Source organism: Astatotilapia calliptera, chromosome 4 (assembly GCF_964374335.1).
Source record: "Astatotilapia calliptera chromosome 4, fAstCal68.1, whole genome shotgun sequence".
NCBI lineage: Eukaryota > Metazoa > Chordata > Actinopteri > Cichliformes > Cichlidae > Astatotilapia > Astatotilapia calliptera.
Genome location: NC_137425.1, coordinates 496,997 through 514,474, shown reverse-complemented (window position 1 = coordinate 514,474; position 17,478 = coordinate 496,997). Strand labels below are relative to the sequence as shown.

General features: G+C 47.4%; 1 protein-coding gene across 3 annotated transcripts; it reads right to left on the bottom strand.

Moving 5' to 3' along the window:
- Positions 1-214: 214 nt before the first annotated feature.
- Positions 215-17,371, bottom strand: samd14 (sterile alpha motif domain containing 14). 3 transcript variants are annotated; one of them, XM_026163804.2, is made up of 12 exons: positions 17,232-17,248; positions 16,266-16,334; positions 13,156-13,208; positions 9,945-10,108; positions 9,629-9,745; positions 9,369-9,555; positions 9,156-9,255; positions 8,796-8,864; positions 8,556-8,712; positions 1,553-1,675; positions 1,323-1,469; positions 215-1,160 (listed from the first exon to the last, which is right to left on the bottom strand). In XM_026163804.2, exons 3-12 carry the CDS (start codon positions 13,190-13,192, stop codon positions 1,005-1,007), a joined length of 1,257 nt encoding a protein of 418 aa, XP_026019589.1. In that variant the 5' UTR covers positions 13,193-13,208; positions 16,266-16,334; positions 17,232-17,248; the 3' UTR covers positions 215-1,004. The 3 variants fall into 3 exon arrangements, with proteins under 3 accessions (XP_026019589.1, XP_026019588.1, XP_026019587.1); XM_026163803.2 differs by lacking the exon at positions 16,266-16,334 and having other exon boundaries at positions 17,232-17,371; XM_026163802.2 differs by lacking the exon at positions 17,232-17,248 and having other exon boundaries at positions 16,266-16,403.
- Positions 17,372-17,478: the final 107 nt, after the last annotated feature.

The following is a 17,478-nucleotide window of genomic DNA, read 5'->3' as shown; positions in this document are numbered from 1 at the left end:
GGTGTATCAAATGTCTGCCTCCACCTCTGGTGCTGCCCCCTGCTGGACGCTGTGATACTTTGTATTCTGGGTTTGTGGTTGTTTTTCACCGACTGAAGGAAAATAAATTTTCTTGCATGCATTTTTCTTATATTCTTATTTGTTTTGATGCTTTAACCCTGCATCGTGGCTCCAGCTGTGAATCTCGTCAGAAAGAAAACAAAGCAACGCTGTAAAAGTTTCACAGATTTATTTATTGAAACAAACATTTTAACAGAGACTGTGAGAGGTCAGAAATATCTCCAGAGGTTAAGAATCTGACTCGACCAGCGTCGGGACGTTTGACCCTCTCTGACACAAACGCTTCCACCTGTGTAAAGCGAAGATTCGACGATGTTTTTTTCTGTCAGAGATTCCAGGTGGAAAACAAGCTGTGAGAGGATTGTGGGAAATATCCAAACACCTGTCAGACCTCACACACCTGAACACAGAACCTTTGAGCTAAAGTCATTACAACAAACAGAGAAACCACAAAAACTGTTCACAGAGCAGCACCGACACGCCGCCTCGGGCTGAGACTCCACGGCCCAGAAACAAAACAGAAAACCTGCTGTGACACTCATTTCAGAGAAAAAGCACACCTTGTATAATGTTTGGCTTGCAGAAGAAGAATCACCAGAGGGAATCAGAGCAGCTGCGTGTAGGAACCTGCTGAGTTAATGATCTGTCAGCGTTCCTGCCAGCCGATCACAGATGATGAGTTTAAACATCAAATGGAGGAAAATAGATGAAAACCACTTTGTGGCAAATGAAACACTGTGCCATCATCGCCTGACATATTTCACGGTCTCATAACAGTAAACTTCAGTTTAACTTTTCCAGGCCTGGAGATGTCTTATGATCATGGAATTGCAGCTTTTCCAGGAATTGTTTGTCATGTCAAACCTTCCCTGCGGCAGAAATCCTGTTCTCTTCATCGCACAGCTCTCCTCTCACTGTCCTCTGCCTCCCTCTGGTGGCGGGGCTCAGTTCCTGCGCTGCTCCTGGTCCTTCCGGCGCTGCTTTTCCTTCTGTTTCTCCAGCTTGTCCAGAGCTTTTTTCTCCTTCTCTGCTGCACTTTGAACATCTTTGATGCGGCGCTTCAGCGCGCTGCGATCAGACGAACTGAGCACGCCCAGACCCTGCAGAGGACGGGAGGACAGCTCCAGTTATGGTCTCCAAACAGTTCAGTATTGTAATTGACTTTACGTGTAACCTTTGCAAGCTGTGTCAGTCAGCCTTATCTAAGACTACGGCTATGACAGAGTCTCTCAGGAAGTCCTGTTCTTCCTCCTCATCCTCACCTTCAGTTTGCTGCCGTCCATCTGCAGCAGCTGCTGCCCGTCGATGTCTCTAGCACTGAATTCCGGAACGTACTGCTCCATGTTGAGTCCTCGGAGCCACTGACACACCTGCTGAGTCGTCCAGGACGAGTGGGGTTCATCGCAGGGCTGAGGAAGAGGAGGAGGGAGCACAGTGAGCCACAGGTGAGTAGATGACAACGTTTTGGTGTTTGAGGTGGCGAGTGTGTTACCTCATCGGAGGACTGGGACAGGGTGTGGTAGGGATGGGAGGACCTGGAGGAAGAGGAGTCAATGGGAGGAGAGGTGGAGGAGGAGGTGTGAGGAGGAGAGAACTCCTCACTGAGAGCCGACTCCTGTGGGGAGAACACAGAGACGTTACTTCAGCATTATTTCACTAAAACTACAACCGCAGCTACGAGCACCAGCAGACAGCTGGTCACGTGGTTGGTTGCCTTGGTAACAGTCCCCCTCAGATATTTGGTGTTCTTCATCGAGTGGTTGTTGCCTCCATCGCTCCCCTCAGTATGACCCACCCTCTTCGCATTGCGAGCGATTATCTCACCTTCTGTCCTGTTTCTCAGCTCTCAGAAACACAGCGCTGTGTCCATCTGCAGTCAGCTATATTTGACCACAGACCTCAGCATGTGTGAAAATGTAAAGGAAGAGCACGCACAGACACCACTCTGACTATCTCAGACATAGCATGGAAGGTGGGTTACAAAGCGGCTTGCAGATTACAGCAGCATGATCAGGCTTAAGAGCAGGAAGTTCAACTCGACGACGACTAAGCTGGCCAAAGGAGCTGATGCAAGAACAGGAAGCTCCTGAGCATGCATGGAGGGTTTCACCCCAAGTCCAGCGCCCTGAGGCTGTATGCAAGGGGAAGGAAGGAGGCGCTGGACTGGTGAGTGTCAGCACCACAGTCCGGGATGAGACAACAAACATCCGCGAATACATCAGGAAGATGGCTCCAACCGACCATAGAAGGACAGGCCCTTGCATGGTATGTACCACCGGCAGATAGAGGAGGTGGCTGACATCCAGAAATCCTACCAGTGGCTGGACTAAGCTGGACTGAAGGACAGCACAGAGGCACTAATCATGGCAGCACAAGAACAAGCTCTGAGCACAAGGGCACAGCTGTTAAACAATGACATATAAACCCTGCATCCAGGTCCTACACGGCACCAATGTGACTGAATGCTTTGGTCTGTTTAATTTGAACAATGTCACGTTGTTGGCCTCTCTGATTTTGTCAGCTCTCTTCATCTGCAGCAGTTTAAAGCTCAGTTTTTAAAACCTTACTATGTGACTGCAGCTCAGATCGGGATGGAAAAGAATCACTCGAATCTAAGAAACATTTGAACGGGTGCATGAAGATAGATATCAGGAATTGTGTACTGTGGATGCATTATTTCAGGTGTTTCCCCAACTGAAATTTACAGCATCCTTTTCCTGCTGTGTAAGTGCACCAGGAACCCTCATGTTAACTTTTATTGTGGGGAAAAAAGTTCATCCTCCAGCTTCACTGTGTGAATCTGTTTATGCTATGCTAACATAGCTGTGTCGCTAGCGATTACGTAGCACATCATTATATAGCAGCTAGCCCAACGTCAGTACCCTACAAACATCACTGCTGTTTACTTTTCTGTCTCCATTTGTGTTGGAAGTGATAGCAGAGCTGTACGCTTGAATTTGTTTCAGAAATGTCTCACTCAGACAAGGGTGTATCATTTTTAGATGGAAACTAGCGAGCTAACTTCCTGCTAACCTAATGCCGTTAAACTTCATTAATCCTGGTTTTCATGGATGCCTGGAAGTTAACTCTCAGTTTTTAACTCCCAGTGATGACGCTGTGTTTGTTTGAGTTTAGGAAATGAAGACGAGTTTGGACCAGAAACGACTAAGTGGTCGGCATAGTGTACAGCAGTGGTTCCCTTTTTTTGCTAGGCCCCCCTTTGTTTTACCCCCCCGGCACAAACACATCCTCCAACCACACACGCCCATATTTTGCCCCATTGTGGTTTATTTCACACCTCAAACATTTAGTAAACAATTAAACAAATACAAGTAAACTGCAATAAATTACAGGCAGTAAGGAAATAAACTACTAACTCTTTTACGCTACGTCCGCACCTACACGCAGCTGTTTCGTCCACGTAAACGGCATTTCGAATCACTGAAAACGGAGATTTTTAAAACTCCTTTATTGCGTTTACGTGTGGTCAAGGAATACAGAGTTTGTCACGCAACGCTGTGGCCACGTTATTGTTTACATGAGATGAATTGCAGAATGGCAGATAGAGACAAAATACTGTTAATCTGACTGTCTGCAGGTTTTACACGCTTACGTACACACAGTTACTGTCCCTCCATTTACAAAGGCAGAGGCGTCACGGTGTCATTATTTTACATGTGGTTGTTTTTTCCTGTGTAATAATATTCAACATTGCTGTCAATACATTTTTCAAAAAATGCCTCTCTGTGCAAAATGGGTTTAAAAACATAAACAGCTGTGAGAGACTGTTTGTCTGTGATTTAAACAGCCCAGCGCTGCTCCCGATGAAGGGGAAACCTGCAGGGAGACCTACCTCGGCACCTGTGCAGGTGAAACCAAAGGACAGATTTGCGTCGCCATATTTTCTTTGGCTTAAAATGAAGTTGGTTTGGAAACATGTTCAGCGATGCTTCATCTCCTGCTTTGCGTTTGTGTGGGAGCCCCATTAAAAACCTGTCCATTATGCTAGCAGTGTCCAAGCATTTATTTATTTATTTTTTCCTTTTCATACCGCGCACCCCCTGCAATGGCTCTGCATCCCCCTAGGGGGCGGGCCCCACACTTTGGGAAGCTCTGGTGTACAGAAACATCTGTGCTGAGTATGGCCTGGAAGTCCGGAGGTCAAAATGGGAGACAAATGGGAGGGTGGTGGAGAATGAGCTAAGATCCTGTGGGACTTCCAGATACAGACGGACAAAGCAGTGATCAAGAATGACTAACGGATTTTTTTATTTATTTTTTTACACAGTGCTGTGGTGCATGTTCTCCCAGTGTTTGCATGGGTTGTCTGCGGGTACTCCGGCCTCCACCCACACTCCAAAGACATGCAGATAGGATGCTTAATCATCCAGGTAAGGAAATCCTCAAAAGTTGATTCTGTTCTTCTGGACGGAGAAACATTTCATCATGTGACTTCTTCAGTCTCAGCTGACTGCAGGTTTCCAACCTTATAAACATCTGCACAATGACTTAAACTAGCACCACTGGTGATTGATCATTGATCAACAGTCTTTGATCATTGGTGATATCAAGTTACACACACACACACACACACACACACACACACACACACACACACACACACACACACACACACACACACACACACACAGCCTATCAGAGCCATTAGCAGCTCCTTCCTCTGAGCTGTGATGGTGAGCAGAGAGAGCCTTAACGAGAAAACAGGGATGGAGAACAACTTCCTCCAGGCTGCAGAACATTTATCATCAACCACAGCTGTGTGATCATGTGACTGTCTGTCAGCCAACACGAGTAAAATCAATACTAACACACACACTCACTCTGTAACCTGACACTGTGTGCACAGCTAACACAGCTACAGTCAGATGGAATATGTCACGCGTGTGCTGCTGTGACGTTTTGTGGGAACGTTGTTCATATCCTCTCTCAGAGACTGCTCACATGTTTCACTCTGAAAGTGTTTTTAATGAATAACCCACTAAAACAGCTGACTGACTCCTGTCCTGCTGCCAGCAGAGAACTGAGCCCCTCGTTGTGTTTCAGGGCGACGCCCAGAGACAACGCTGTTGAGGTCGCTTTATTTTATCTTCAGTCTCATCAAATCAAACAGCGACTGAGTGAAGACGCAGCTGCTCTAACAGACGCTGATAGATTTCTTTGATTGTTGATAGCTTGTCCTCGGCTCAGATAATCCCAACCTGACTGCATGAACAACTTTACAACCCAACAGCACTGCAGACTGACTGCAGCAGGCTGAGCCACGATGCTGTTTTCCACCCGTCAGGTGTGATCGAGGTGTGCAGCTGAGGCAGCTCTCACTCTGGACAAACTAAACAGGACCTCGGTCAGCTTCAGGAGGTTCTTGCTCCTCACTCTTTTTCTGAAACAGTCCTGATTGTGTGGCGTCTCTTTAGGAGAGCCTAAGTTCATGTTTAGAGATGTGCACCGTGTGCACCGCTGCCCTCTGTAGAGCGTGGGAGAAACATGCTCACACATGGACCTTACGGGTTGTATGAACACTGCTTGCTTCATGTATGATGAGACAGCAGCTGTAAGGTTGGTGAAAGTGTGTTTATTAAAGGACAAGCGCTGTTGAATTCCCAGTGAGATTGTGACTGTCCTGCAGACAGTTGCTGCTCCTCTCACAGTTCACAGGCTGGAAAATCCTCCTGTGTCCTTCTGACATCAGGCCCAAAGCTGCTGAGGAAACCACTGGTTTATCTGCAGGTTTGAAATCCTTTGCCTCCTCCTCATCATCTTCATCTGCAGAGTTTATAATCAAAACCCTCTAACATCAAAGAAAAGCTCTAACATAAACCTGTAAGCAGCTTAATTGGACATAAAGTATCTGAATTTCCGGAGCGGGACCAAACAGGCTACAAGCTGTTCGTTCTCATTTTCTTGTCCCACCCTTTTTTACTTCGTCACTTCTCATTACTATACAGGAATCAGCCAGGCCCGGGAGCCGCCCCCAGTCCCCTCTGAGGACTTCCCAAACTGCAGCTCACTTCATGTCTAAGCCATTCACCTTTAAAAACGCTGGCAAACCTAAGATGAGGACGTGGACCCAGCGAGTGAAAAAAGCAGAATTTCAGCCGGCTTCTGTGCATGCATGCTTGCATTGTTCATTGATGATGAGTGAAAACAAATCTGAAAAAGAGAAAGGTCACTTACAGCGGTGGCTCTGAGGAGCCTTTTCATGGATAACAAAGAAATCCTTCGTTTTATGGAAAGGGTTGGAACAACATCTCCTGGTTTTGAGTAAACTGAATCCCAGTCCCTGAAACAGGAAGTCTATAAAGACTTTGATGGTTGCAGCATGAAGAGTTTTCTGTCATGGATGACTGGACCCAATTCTTTCCAACTTCAAGGGTTCAAAATCTTTATTTAATGTGACAATATGTTTGAGAGGCTGCTGAAGAACATCATCTCCTCCTCCATCCCAGACACCACAGATCCGCTGCAGTTCGCCTACAGATCCAACAGATCCACAGAGGATGCCATCGCCCACGTCCTACACACCACTCTCAGCCACGTGGACAAGAAACAGGGTAACTATGTGCGAATGCTGTTTGTTGATTACAGTTCAGCGTTTAACACAATAGTGCCCTGCAGACTGTTCACAAAGCTGAGGGATCTGGGACTTAACAGCCGTCTGTGTGCATGGGTGTTGGACTTCCTCACTGGCAGAACTCAGGTGGTGAGGGTGGGCAGGTGCTTCTCCAACAGCATCACCATCAACACAGGAGCACCTCAGGGATGTGTCCTCTCGCCACTGCTCTACTCCCTCTACACTTCAGACTGTGTGGCCACCCATGGCTCCAACACCATTGTGAAGTTTGCTGACGACACAGTGGTGTTGGGTGCCATCTCCAACAACGATGAGGCGGCCTACATGGATGAAGTGAAGAATCTGGCATCGTGGTGCCAGGACAACCACCTCCAGCTGAACGTCAGCAAGACCAAGGAGCTGGTGGTGGACTTCAGAAGGGGTCAGCACAGAGACTACAAGCCCATTATCATCAATGGAGCTCCAGTGGAGAGGGTGCAGTCCTTCAAGTATCTTGGTGTCCACATCTCCTCAGACCTGACATGGGCTGCCCACATTCAGGTCCAGACCAAAAAGGCTAGGCAGCGCCTGTATCACCTACGACAACTGAGGAAGTTCAGGGTCTCTCCAAAGATCCTCAGGATTTTCTATACAGGCGCTGTGGAGAGCATCCTCACACAGAACATGACATCGTGGTTCGGGAACAGCTGTGTGAAGGACCAAAAAGCTCTCCAGAGAGTGATCCGTTTGCGAGGTGCGCCTGCTGCTTGCGGCGCAGAGAGGAGAGGGCGGGGCGGCGGGGGATTCTCTGGCTGGCTGCAGCAGCATCTAATAACCAACTCGCAAAATAAAACAAAATAAAAACAACAAACAAACCAACAACACGAAAACACCAGACATCCTGATACAGATTTATAATAAAGGGATCAATAACAATTTAAAATCTATATTTTATATTTTGTTGATTTAAAGTCTCACACACAACCTGTTTTTAAAGTTTAAAAACAGAGAAAAGAGGAGGAGTGTAGCGACTTCCACAGTCGCTGGAGGCCGGGGATGGAGCCCGCCTATTTGCCTGACGCGCTGTCAACTTTACGCAATAATGCCAGAGGTGGAATTGCTTGCTTGTTTATTAAAATGCTTGAAAAGTTTACAGAGCATGTGATCGGCTCGCGATTCAAACTCTACATCACAGTCTCTAACGCAACAAGGGGAAACTCATTGTGCTGCGGTCAACAAAAACTACGGCTACCCGCCCTCCTCTCTGTCAAAATCAAACCAGTGAGAGACAGACTGACAACGCCCTCTTAGTGTCACCGCTAGCACCCACGTGACTCCTGTTACACATCACCATAGCAACCAAACAAATGAAAACCCAGTGATCATTAAAATTCAATACATTTAATTATGGCTCCTACAAGGAGAAACGAGAAAAAGATGCAGGTAAGCAGATGTGTGATTGGATAATGGCAGCTCATCCTGAAAGATTAAGAATCAGAATACTTTCTTAATCAATAAGGAAATTATGTGGGTTACAGTTGCTCCAAGAAGAAATGGTAAAAATAGTAACAGACTAAACTCCAAACAATATATACAATAATATAATATTAATTAGTCAGGGTCAATTGTTGATTTGTCCTGTTCTCATTGTATGACGAATTATGATGTCTGTTTAGTAGCCGTTTGCACACTATGCATTTCTCTCTCTCTTCATATGTGTGTGTGTGTGTGTGGGGGGGGGGGGGGGGGGGGGGGGGGGGGCACCAGAGGGAGTGTTCGCCCAGGGCGCCAAACAGGCTAGGACCGCCACTGCATATGAATTTCCTTTGTTAACACTGATGTTACCAGCCCCTTCTCTGTTTCTGTTTGTTGGTTTGTTTTGCACTTTCGAGCCACTGTACATAACGCTGTGTTTGTCTCATACCTGGGAGTGAGACTTGCGCGGTCTCGGGGAGCTCAGCGGTGGAATTTTGGGGGAGCAGGGCGGAGTACCGGAGGAGGAGATCGACCCCCGTCCTTCGGTGAACCAGGAGAAGGAGATGAAGGATCCGGAGGAACGGGATGGACTCTCAGACGGCTCTCTGAGGACAGAGGACAGCGTCAGGACAGGAAACGCATAAAAACACATGTTCGTCCTCTTAAATGATGTGTGTGGTGGAGCCACCTGCTGCCCACAGAGAGCCTGTTGGATTTATCTTTCCTCACTCTGATGTATGAACGCCTCAGAGTCACCCTGTGAAAGACACGGGGAAAACAGTCAAAGGTGCAGAAACATTTGTGCTGACTGCGGGGACCTTGGATGAAGGATTCAACATAAATGACCTCATCAGTCACGAATATTAAATATAGTTTAAAACACCTGGAAAAGTGAAGTCAGAGCTGATCAGGACTGGGAAAGGCCGCTGTGACTGGATGGTTCAGTAAATGGATCATCTTCTTGTTTTTGATGTTTTTACCTTCAGGTTACTGTAAACTGATTGGGTCCTCACAAATACACTAAGACCAACATGTGTGTGCATCTCACCCCAGGTCCAGGAAGCGTCTTTTGGTTTTCTTGTCGAAGATGACGGTCGGACTGCCGGGATCAGCTGGACTCGTGTCTCGACTTGTATCAGAGACCAACACTGACACACACACACACTCGTTAGCATCTGTGCAACATTATATGTCAATCAGATCTCACAGGAAGCGAGTGTTTGTTATATGTGTGTGTTTTCAGGTGTTTGCAGGTGTGCACCTTCACTGTCGGGCCTTCTGTTCCTCCTCATGTAGACAGGTGAGCAGTCGGAGGAGGGACAGGATTTAGATGGTGAGCTGCTGGGAGTAACCAGGGCCTCTTGAGAAGTTGCGTTGGTCAGCTGATGGTACCGCCCCCGAGGTGGACCAGCCAATGACAAGCCTCCGTCCTCTGGCGAGCGACGGACCTGAAAAACGAAAGGACAATGAAACTTGTTTTCTTTTACTTTTTAAAACCTGATGTGAGCTCGGTGAACTCACCAGCGACGTGTCGAAGGAGAATCCAGGGCTTCTAGCTGACAGCAGCGAATCAGGGGAGGGGGAGGACCCTCGCATCGCCAGGTGGAGAGGCGAGCGGGCAGAGTGCAACGGACTGTCCTGGAATGATAGACACACTAGATTTCATCACACACCAGAAACGGAATAATCTAACAATGAAATGATCTCAGGAATTTAACAAAATACTTTAAAATTAAAAACTAAATTAATAATTTTAAGTTCCTCTTAGTGCTGATGACATCACTGGCAACATCTTTGTCATTTAATTCTCTAAAATATTTAGATGCATCTCACTGACCTCCACCTTTCTGTCGAGGCAGTCGTCGCCCTCCGTTGAGCTAATGCTGTCTCGGTAACGGGACCTGGACGGGCGTTGTCTCCGTGTTTTGACAGACAGCTGGGCGCGGCCTTTCTGGATGCTGTTATCCAGCAGCTCTGTCTCTGGGATCGCCTCGTTCAGGTCTGAAACACCCACACACACACAAGAGTGTAAATGTGAGGCAGGCACTGAATGAACTTTGACCTTGTTATTGATCCAGAATGGTTCCACACACTGGTGACGGCAGCTACATTGTAGCCACAGCTGCCCTGGGGCGCACTGACAGAGGCGAGGCTGCCGGACACTGGCGCCACCGGCCCCTCTGACCACCACCAGTAGGCAACGGGTGAAGTGTCTTGCCCAAAGACACAACAACCGAGACTGTCGAAGCCGGGGCTCGAACCATCAACCTTCCGATTACAAGACGAACTCCCAACTCTTGAGCCACGATCGCCCCAATGATCCGTGCAGGATAAATATTCAGGTTTCCTTCTTAAAAAAAAGGTGTTATGGCTAAAAGACGACCTGTAGAGAGAGGTCGCCCAGTGATTGACTGTTCCAATGACATCATCAGGACCCAGATCAGAGCAACTGAACTTGCTGTGAGGAGCTCCTGTCTGAAGTTTCCCACTCATGTTCAGACAAACCTCTGTGGATCAGAGTGAACCTGAAGGAGCCCTACAAACAGACAGACTCTAAGGCAGCTTCTGACTGTGTTTACACTGGTTTCAAAGTGGATTTCTAGAGCTTTACTCACAGCAGTGGAAGGTGTTCACCATGAAAATGCAGTAATGAATGGTGGATGATGAATAGATGATGGGTGGATGGATGATGGATGGATGTACATGGGTGGGTGATGGACTGATGGTGAGTGAAGATTTCAAGCTGCAGTTTTTGTGATGATGCTGAAGCTTGTTCAACATAATCAGCTCCTCTTCCTCCTCCCACTCACCCCATCAGGAGTCCATCAAATATTCAACACACTGACCATCATGCTGGAGCCTATCCCAGCTGTCGTAGGGAGAGAGGCGGGGCACAGCCTGGACAGGTTGCCAGACTCTCGGAGGGCTAACACAGAGAGACAGCCAATCATTCACACTTATGGGCAATTTAGAATCACCAGTTAACCTAACCTCACTGTATCCCACTGAACTGTGTTAAATACATTTTGTTAAAAATATCACCATGTCAATTAAGCCTATAACACATTCAAACAACAGATGCAAAGTCCCAGGCACATTTACATCCCAGGTCTCCAAACAAACGGTATCAATACATAAGAAAACTTTGTTAACTAATTAGTGTGGATGGTTAAAACACAACACTGTTGTGCTGGGGTTCATAAATCATGACACTCCCCTACATAAGCTCCCTGAATTGGCAAAAAGTATCGGTATCAGTATTGCTATCGCCAATACTGCTCTTAAATTACTTGGCATCAGATCAATACCAAAATTTGCAGTATTGCACAGCACCAGCACCGAGGCAGTTACTGTTGTTTCCCCCGAAACAGTCGCTGTGGCTGAAGGAAAAAAGAGGACATAAAAAGTTTGATATCAAAGACTAACAGAAGAAAAAAGAAGGACAGAGGTCATGTGACCTGACACAACGTAAAAGTCTGAGTGGCGATCTGTGATCTTTGTGTTTCCAGTGTTCGATCTGCTGTTTTTGAAATCTGGTAGATTTTTAAAAAAGGTACGTTTACCTTACATTTGGATTAAAAAGGTTAAAGCCAGCACAATTTCAGTTTTATAATCAGCATGGTTTCTCTGCTTTCTGTCAGTGATGCTGGTGACAGTTATCGCACGTCTTCAGTCCGTCTTAACATGATCATACAGGCTTCCTGCCTCTCCTCCCCCACACTGAACTGACGGCAGTTTATTTCCCAGGGGGGAGAGAGAAGGAGTTAAAGTGATGATGAGGGGAGGGGGAGGAGAGGAAATGGAGGATTTGGTGCAGAAACATTCAATCCAGGTGACAGAGAGGGAGAAAATAAAGATTTAATGGAGCAGAGGATGGAGGAATGGAGGTGGGGGAGGGATCAGGGGAGAGAGTAAATGATATTAGAGGAAGGTGAGGGGGTGAGGAGAGAGTCAGATGATATTAGAAAAAGGGGGAACAAAGAATAAGAAACCTTCAGCCGCTTTCATGTTTGATTCTTTAACTCGGATTTTGATCAAACAGGAAACAGAATTCAGAACCAGGGTCCATCAAACCAGGGTCCATCCAAACAGGGTCCATCCAACCAGGATCCATCCAAACAGGGTCCATCCAAACAGGGTCCATCCAACCAGGATCCATCCAAACAGGGTCCATCCAATCGGGGTCCATCAAACCAGGGTCCATCCAACCAGGATCCATCCAAACAGGGTCCATCCAATCAGGGTCCATCCAATCAGGGTCCATCCAAACAGGGTCCATCCAATCGGGGTCCATCCAAACAGGGTCCATCCAATCGGGGTCCATCAAACCAGGGTCCATCCAACCAGGATCCATCCAAACAGGGTCCATCCAATCAGGGTCCATCCAATCAGGGTCCATCCAATCAGGGTCCATCCAAACAGGGTCCATCCAATCAGGGTCCATCCAAACAGGGTCCATCCAATCGGGGTCCATCCAACCAGGGTCCATCCAAACAGGGTCCATCCAATCAGGGTCCATCCAAACAGGGTCCATCCAATCGGGGTCCATCCAACCAGGGTCCATCCAAACAGGGTCCATCCAACCAGGGTCCATCCAACCAGGGTCCATCCAACCAGGGTCCATCCAAACAGGGTCCATCCAACCAGGGTCCATCCAATCAGGGTCCATCCAACCAGGGTCCATCAGCATGTTTGCTGACAGTCCAACAGATTAATTTCCTGTGACTTTTATTTGTCTGCCTTATGAAACATCTGTGGAGGAGTTTAACCTCCAGGAGGAGGAAAAACTTGCAATGGGAAAAAAGGTCTGTTTAAGGACCACTCCACTCCTGTATGTGTGTGTGTGTGTGTGTGTGTGTGTGTGTGTGTGTGTGTGTGTGTGTGTGTGTGTGTGTGTGCACACGTGTATGTGTGTGTGTGTGTACGCATGTGTGTGTGTGTGTGTGTGTGTGTGTGTGTGCACACGTGTGTGTGTGTGCACACGTGTATGTGTGTGTACACATGTGTGTGTGTGTGTGTGTGCACAGGTGTGTGTGAGAGAGACTCACCGAACACGCTGTCGGTATCGTCGAGTTCAGCAGACATGGCTCCTCAGCAGTATCTGTGCACAAGAAGAGACCAAATCATTTTGGAGATTATGTATCTGAATTTCAGGAGCAGGGCCACGCCTCCAAACACGCTCCTTCCGGTTGCCCTATAGCAGGGGTGTCAAACTCCAGGCCTCAAGGGTCCTGTAGGTTTTAGATATCACCCTGGGTCAACACACCTGAATCAAGTGATCAGTTCATTACCAGGCCTCTGGAGAACTTCAAGACATGTTGAGGAGGTAATTTAGCCATTTAAATCATCTAAAACCTGCAGGACACCGGCCCTGGAGGCCTGGAGTTCGACACCTGTGCCCTATAGGTTCCCTCAGTTCTGCAACTGTTCATTCTTGTTTACGTGCCCCTCCCTCCCTCCTTGTTCTCAATTCTTTAATTTCTTCTTTTCTACAACAACAACAATCTTTATTTATAGAGCACATTTAAAAGCCTTGGGCATACCAAAGTGCTTTACATAAAACAATAAAAAATAAAACAGTTCACACATTAACATCAAATACATAAAGGTAACGGATTATGTTCACAGATAAAAGCCACCAATAAGAGTAAACTGCAGCACATAGGTTATAGCAAGGTAAGACTGTACCACCATGATAAAAGACACCAGTAATGGAAAGATAGCAGAGAATTTAATACAATAGGTCACTGCAAACAAGCCAGCATTTAACTGGTAGAAAAGGCAAGTTTAAAAAGATATGTTTTTAGCCGTGATTTAAAAGAATGAATAGAATCAGACGCCCGGATGCCAATCGGGAGATTGTTCCACAGCTCCGGTGCAACTAGAGCAAACGATCGATCACCTCTAGATTTCAGTCGAGATCTGGGCTGAACCAGCAGTAACTGTGAGGATGACCTTAAAGCCCTAGCAGGAGCATATGGGTTTAAAAGTTCCTTAAGATAGCTGGGTGCAGTGTTGTTAGTAATTTTAAAAGTAAACAACAAAATTTTAAATTGAATACGATATTTGACAGGCAACCAGTGCAGATCAGCAAGGACAGGAGTAATGTGGGCAAACTTCTTGGTTTTAGTTAGAATGCGAGCTGCAGCATTCTGAACTGTCTGTAATCTCTGTAAAAGGGAAGAGTGGAGACCACAATAAAGTGAATTACAATAGTCTAGCCTTGACGTTACAAAGGCGTGGATGAGCTTTTCTAGGTCTTTATACGGGATATAGTGCCTGGCCTTAGAAATAAGGCGAAGCTGGTAAAAACTGGATCTGACAACAGCAGACACTTGTTTATCAAGTTTAAATGAGCTGTCAAATAAGACACACAGATTCCTAACAGTGTCAGAGAAAGAACTAGTGAGAAAACTAAAGGCATCCCGAAGTTTGGCACGAAGGGCATTACTACCAAAAATCATAATTTCAGTTTTCTTATCATTAAGGATAAGAGTATTTGCCAAAATATTTAGTACATGGGGATCTGCCAGCTCGGGAGCCGTCGCCAGTCCCCTTCGAGGCCTTCCCCAAACTGCAGCTCAGTTCATGTCCAAGCATTTACCTACTAAAACGCTGTCAATCCTAAAATGAGGACGTGGGCCCAGCTAGTGAAAAGTTAAATAAAGTTAAAGGAGCAGTCTGTCTGCTGAAGAACACCTGTGATGGGTGCAGGAGGTCAGCTTTATGGTCTGACCGACACATTTATGGGCTTCAACGTGAAAACTAATGTGCTCTACATAAATACAGCTATGAGCTGAGTGTGTCAGTGTGTGCTAAACTAGTGCTGTGCATTAAAAGAAGTGAGACAGGTGAGGTCAGACCAACCCAGGGGGAGACACAGAAACATTGCTGTTATATTAAATATCTTTCTTTACTCTGAATGTTTCAAAGTTTGATGAAGTTCTGGACACGAAGCAAGTGCTCCAACTACCACTGGGACCGCTGTCATCTTCACCCTCCACATCTCCTCCAGCTCTTCTCTGAGCCCTTGGTATTTCTCCTGCTTCTCGTGTTCCTTCTTCCTGTTGCTGTCATTGGGAACCGCTACATCGATCACTACGGCCGGCTTCTTCTGTTTGTCTACCACCACTACGTCCGGTTGGTTAGCCACCACCATTTTGTCCGTCTGTATCTGGAAGTCCCACAGGATCTTAGCTCGGTCATTCTCCATCACCCTGGGGGCATCTCCCATGTCAGCCACCTCCTCTATCTGCCGGTGGTACATACCATGCAGGGGCCTGTCGTCCCATGATGGTTTCTCCTCTTTCTTGGGTTTCTGCTGCCTGAGGTATTCACTGAGCACGCAGTTGGTTGGGGTCATCTTTCTGATCTTCCTTCCGCTTAGCGTACAGCCTCAGGGTGCTGGACTTGGGGTGAAACCCTCCATGCATGGTAAGGAGCTTTCTTGTCTTTATGTCAGTGGCTTCTATCTCCTCCTTTGGCCAGCCTATTACCCCAGCAGGGTACCTGATCACGGGCAGGGCGTACGTGTTGATGGCCCGGATCTTGTTCTTACCATTCAGCTGACTCCTCAGGACCTGCCTGACCCTCTGCAGGTACTTGGTGGTTGCAACTTTCCTAGCAGGGTCTTCATGGTTTCCATTTGCCTGTGGGATCCCCAGGTACTTGTAGCTGTGCTCTGTGTCTGCAATGTTGCCTTCTGGTAGTTCAATCCCATCAGTTCTGACTACATTCCCTCTGTTTGTTACCATCCGACTACACTTCTCCAGTTGACTTTCCGATGTCAGTGGTGTGGATCAGTTCATCCATGTCCTGTTCACATACAGCTTGATGGCATCCATGTACAGGAGGTGACTGACAGCTGCTCCACTCTGTAGTCGGTATCCGTAGCCTGTCTTGTTAATGATCTCACTGAGGGGGTTCAGGCCTATGCAGAACAGCAGTGGGGACAGAGCATCTCCTTGGTAGATCCCACACCTGATGGTAAATTGTGCTGTTGGGTTCCTGATGAAGGCTCTCTTGTATACAGTAGTTCTAGGCATTTCAGGATCCAGGTGTGGGGCATTTGGTACTGAGGCCGGTTATCAGCTTGTTCTGCCAGTAGGTGTGAACCATGAACCATGTCACCTGAACACACACCCCACCTGCTTCTCACCTTTTGCTGTAAACTGCCTCACTGAGAGCTGGAGGACATCACTCGATGAAGCCAGAAGAACCACATCATCTGCAGGAAGCAGAGATCCTAAGACCACTGAAACCAAAGTGGGGCCCTACTGACCAACGTCCACACACACACACACACACACACACACACACACACACACACACACACACACACGCACACACAAAAGAACAGACACACAAGAACAGGCACACACACACACACACACACACACACACACACACAAGAACAGACACACAAGAACAGGCACACACACACACACACACACACACACACACACACACACACACAAGAACAGGCACACACACACACACACACACACACACAAAAGAACAGACACACAAGAACAGGCACACACACACACACACACACACAAGAACAGACACACAAGAACAGGCACACACACACACACACACACACACACAAGAACAGGCACACACACACACACACACACACACACACACACAAGAACAGGCACACACACACACACACACACACACAAAAGAACAGACACACAAGAACAGGCACACAAGAACAGACACACAAGAACAGACACACAAGAACAGGCACGCAGACACACACACACACACACACACACACACACACACACACACAAGAACAGACACACAAGAACAGACACACACACACAAAAGAACAGACACACACACACACGAACAGACACACACACACACACACACACACACACACACACACACACACACACACTGATGTCAAAGCTCTGTTTGGTGTCTGCAGGCTGGAGCTCCGGCAGGAAAATGCACCGTCAGCCCGAGTCAGGAGGAGGTGGAGGGTGGAGGTGTGACAGGAGAGAAGACATGCAGAGATGGAGGCTGAGAAACGGACAGCAGTGATGAAGACAGGAGGAGAGGAGGGGAGAGGAAGAGGAGAGGTAAACAAGAGGAACAAACATGAACTCACCTCTGCGTCTCTCTCCCTCTGACTGTTGTCATGGCACGTCACCCTCTCTCTCTGTCTCTCTCTCTGGACTGCGACTCCCAGGATTCCACGGGGCTTCGCTCCTGCCCAACAACAGTCTGGGCTCAGGCAGAGGATTGTGGGTGCTGTAGTGTCCTGTTTCAGGAAACGTAGGTCTGCTGACGGCTGCAGGCAGAGATGCTGGCTCACCGCTACTCAGCACAACACTGCAGCCTCCATCTGAGAGAGG

Bases quoted from the DNA above. Each gene is read 5' to 3' on its own strand.
- samd14 (XM_026163803.2), bottom strand. From the start codon at position 13,192: ATGTCTGCTGAACTCGACGATACCGACAGCGTGTTCG. The intron at 1,470-1,552 runs GTAACACACTCG...CCTCTTCCTCAG, and splicing joins TGTCCCAGTCCTCCGATGAG to CCCTGCGATGAACCCCACTC. The intron at 1,161-1,322 runs GTGAGGATGAGG...CGTCCTCTGCAG, and splicing joins TGGACGGCAGCAAACTGAAG to GGTCTGGGCGTGCTCAGTTC.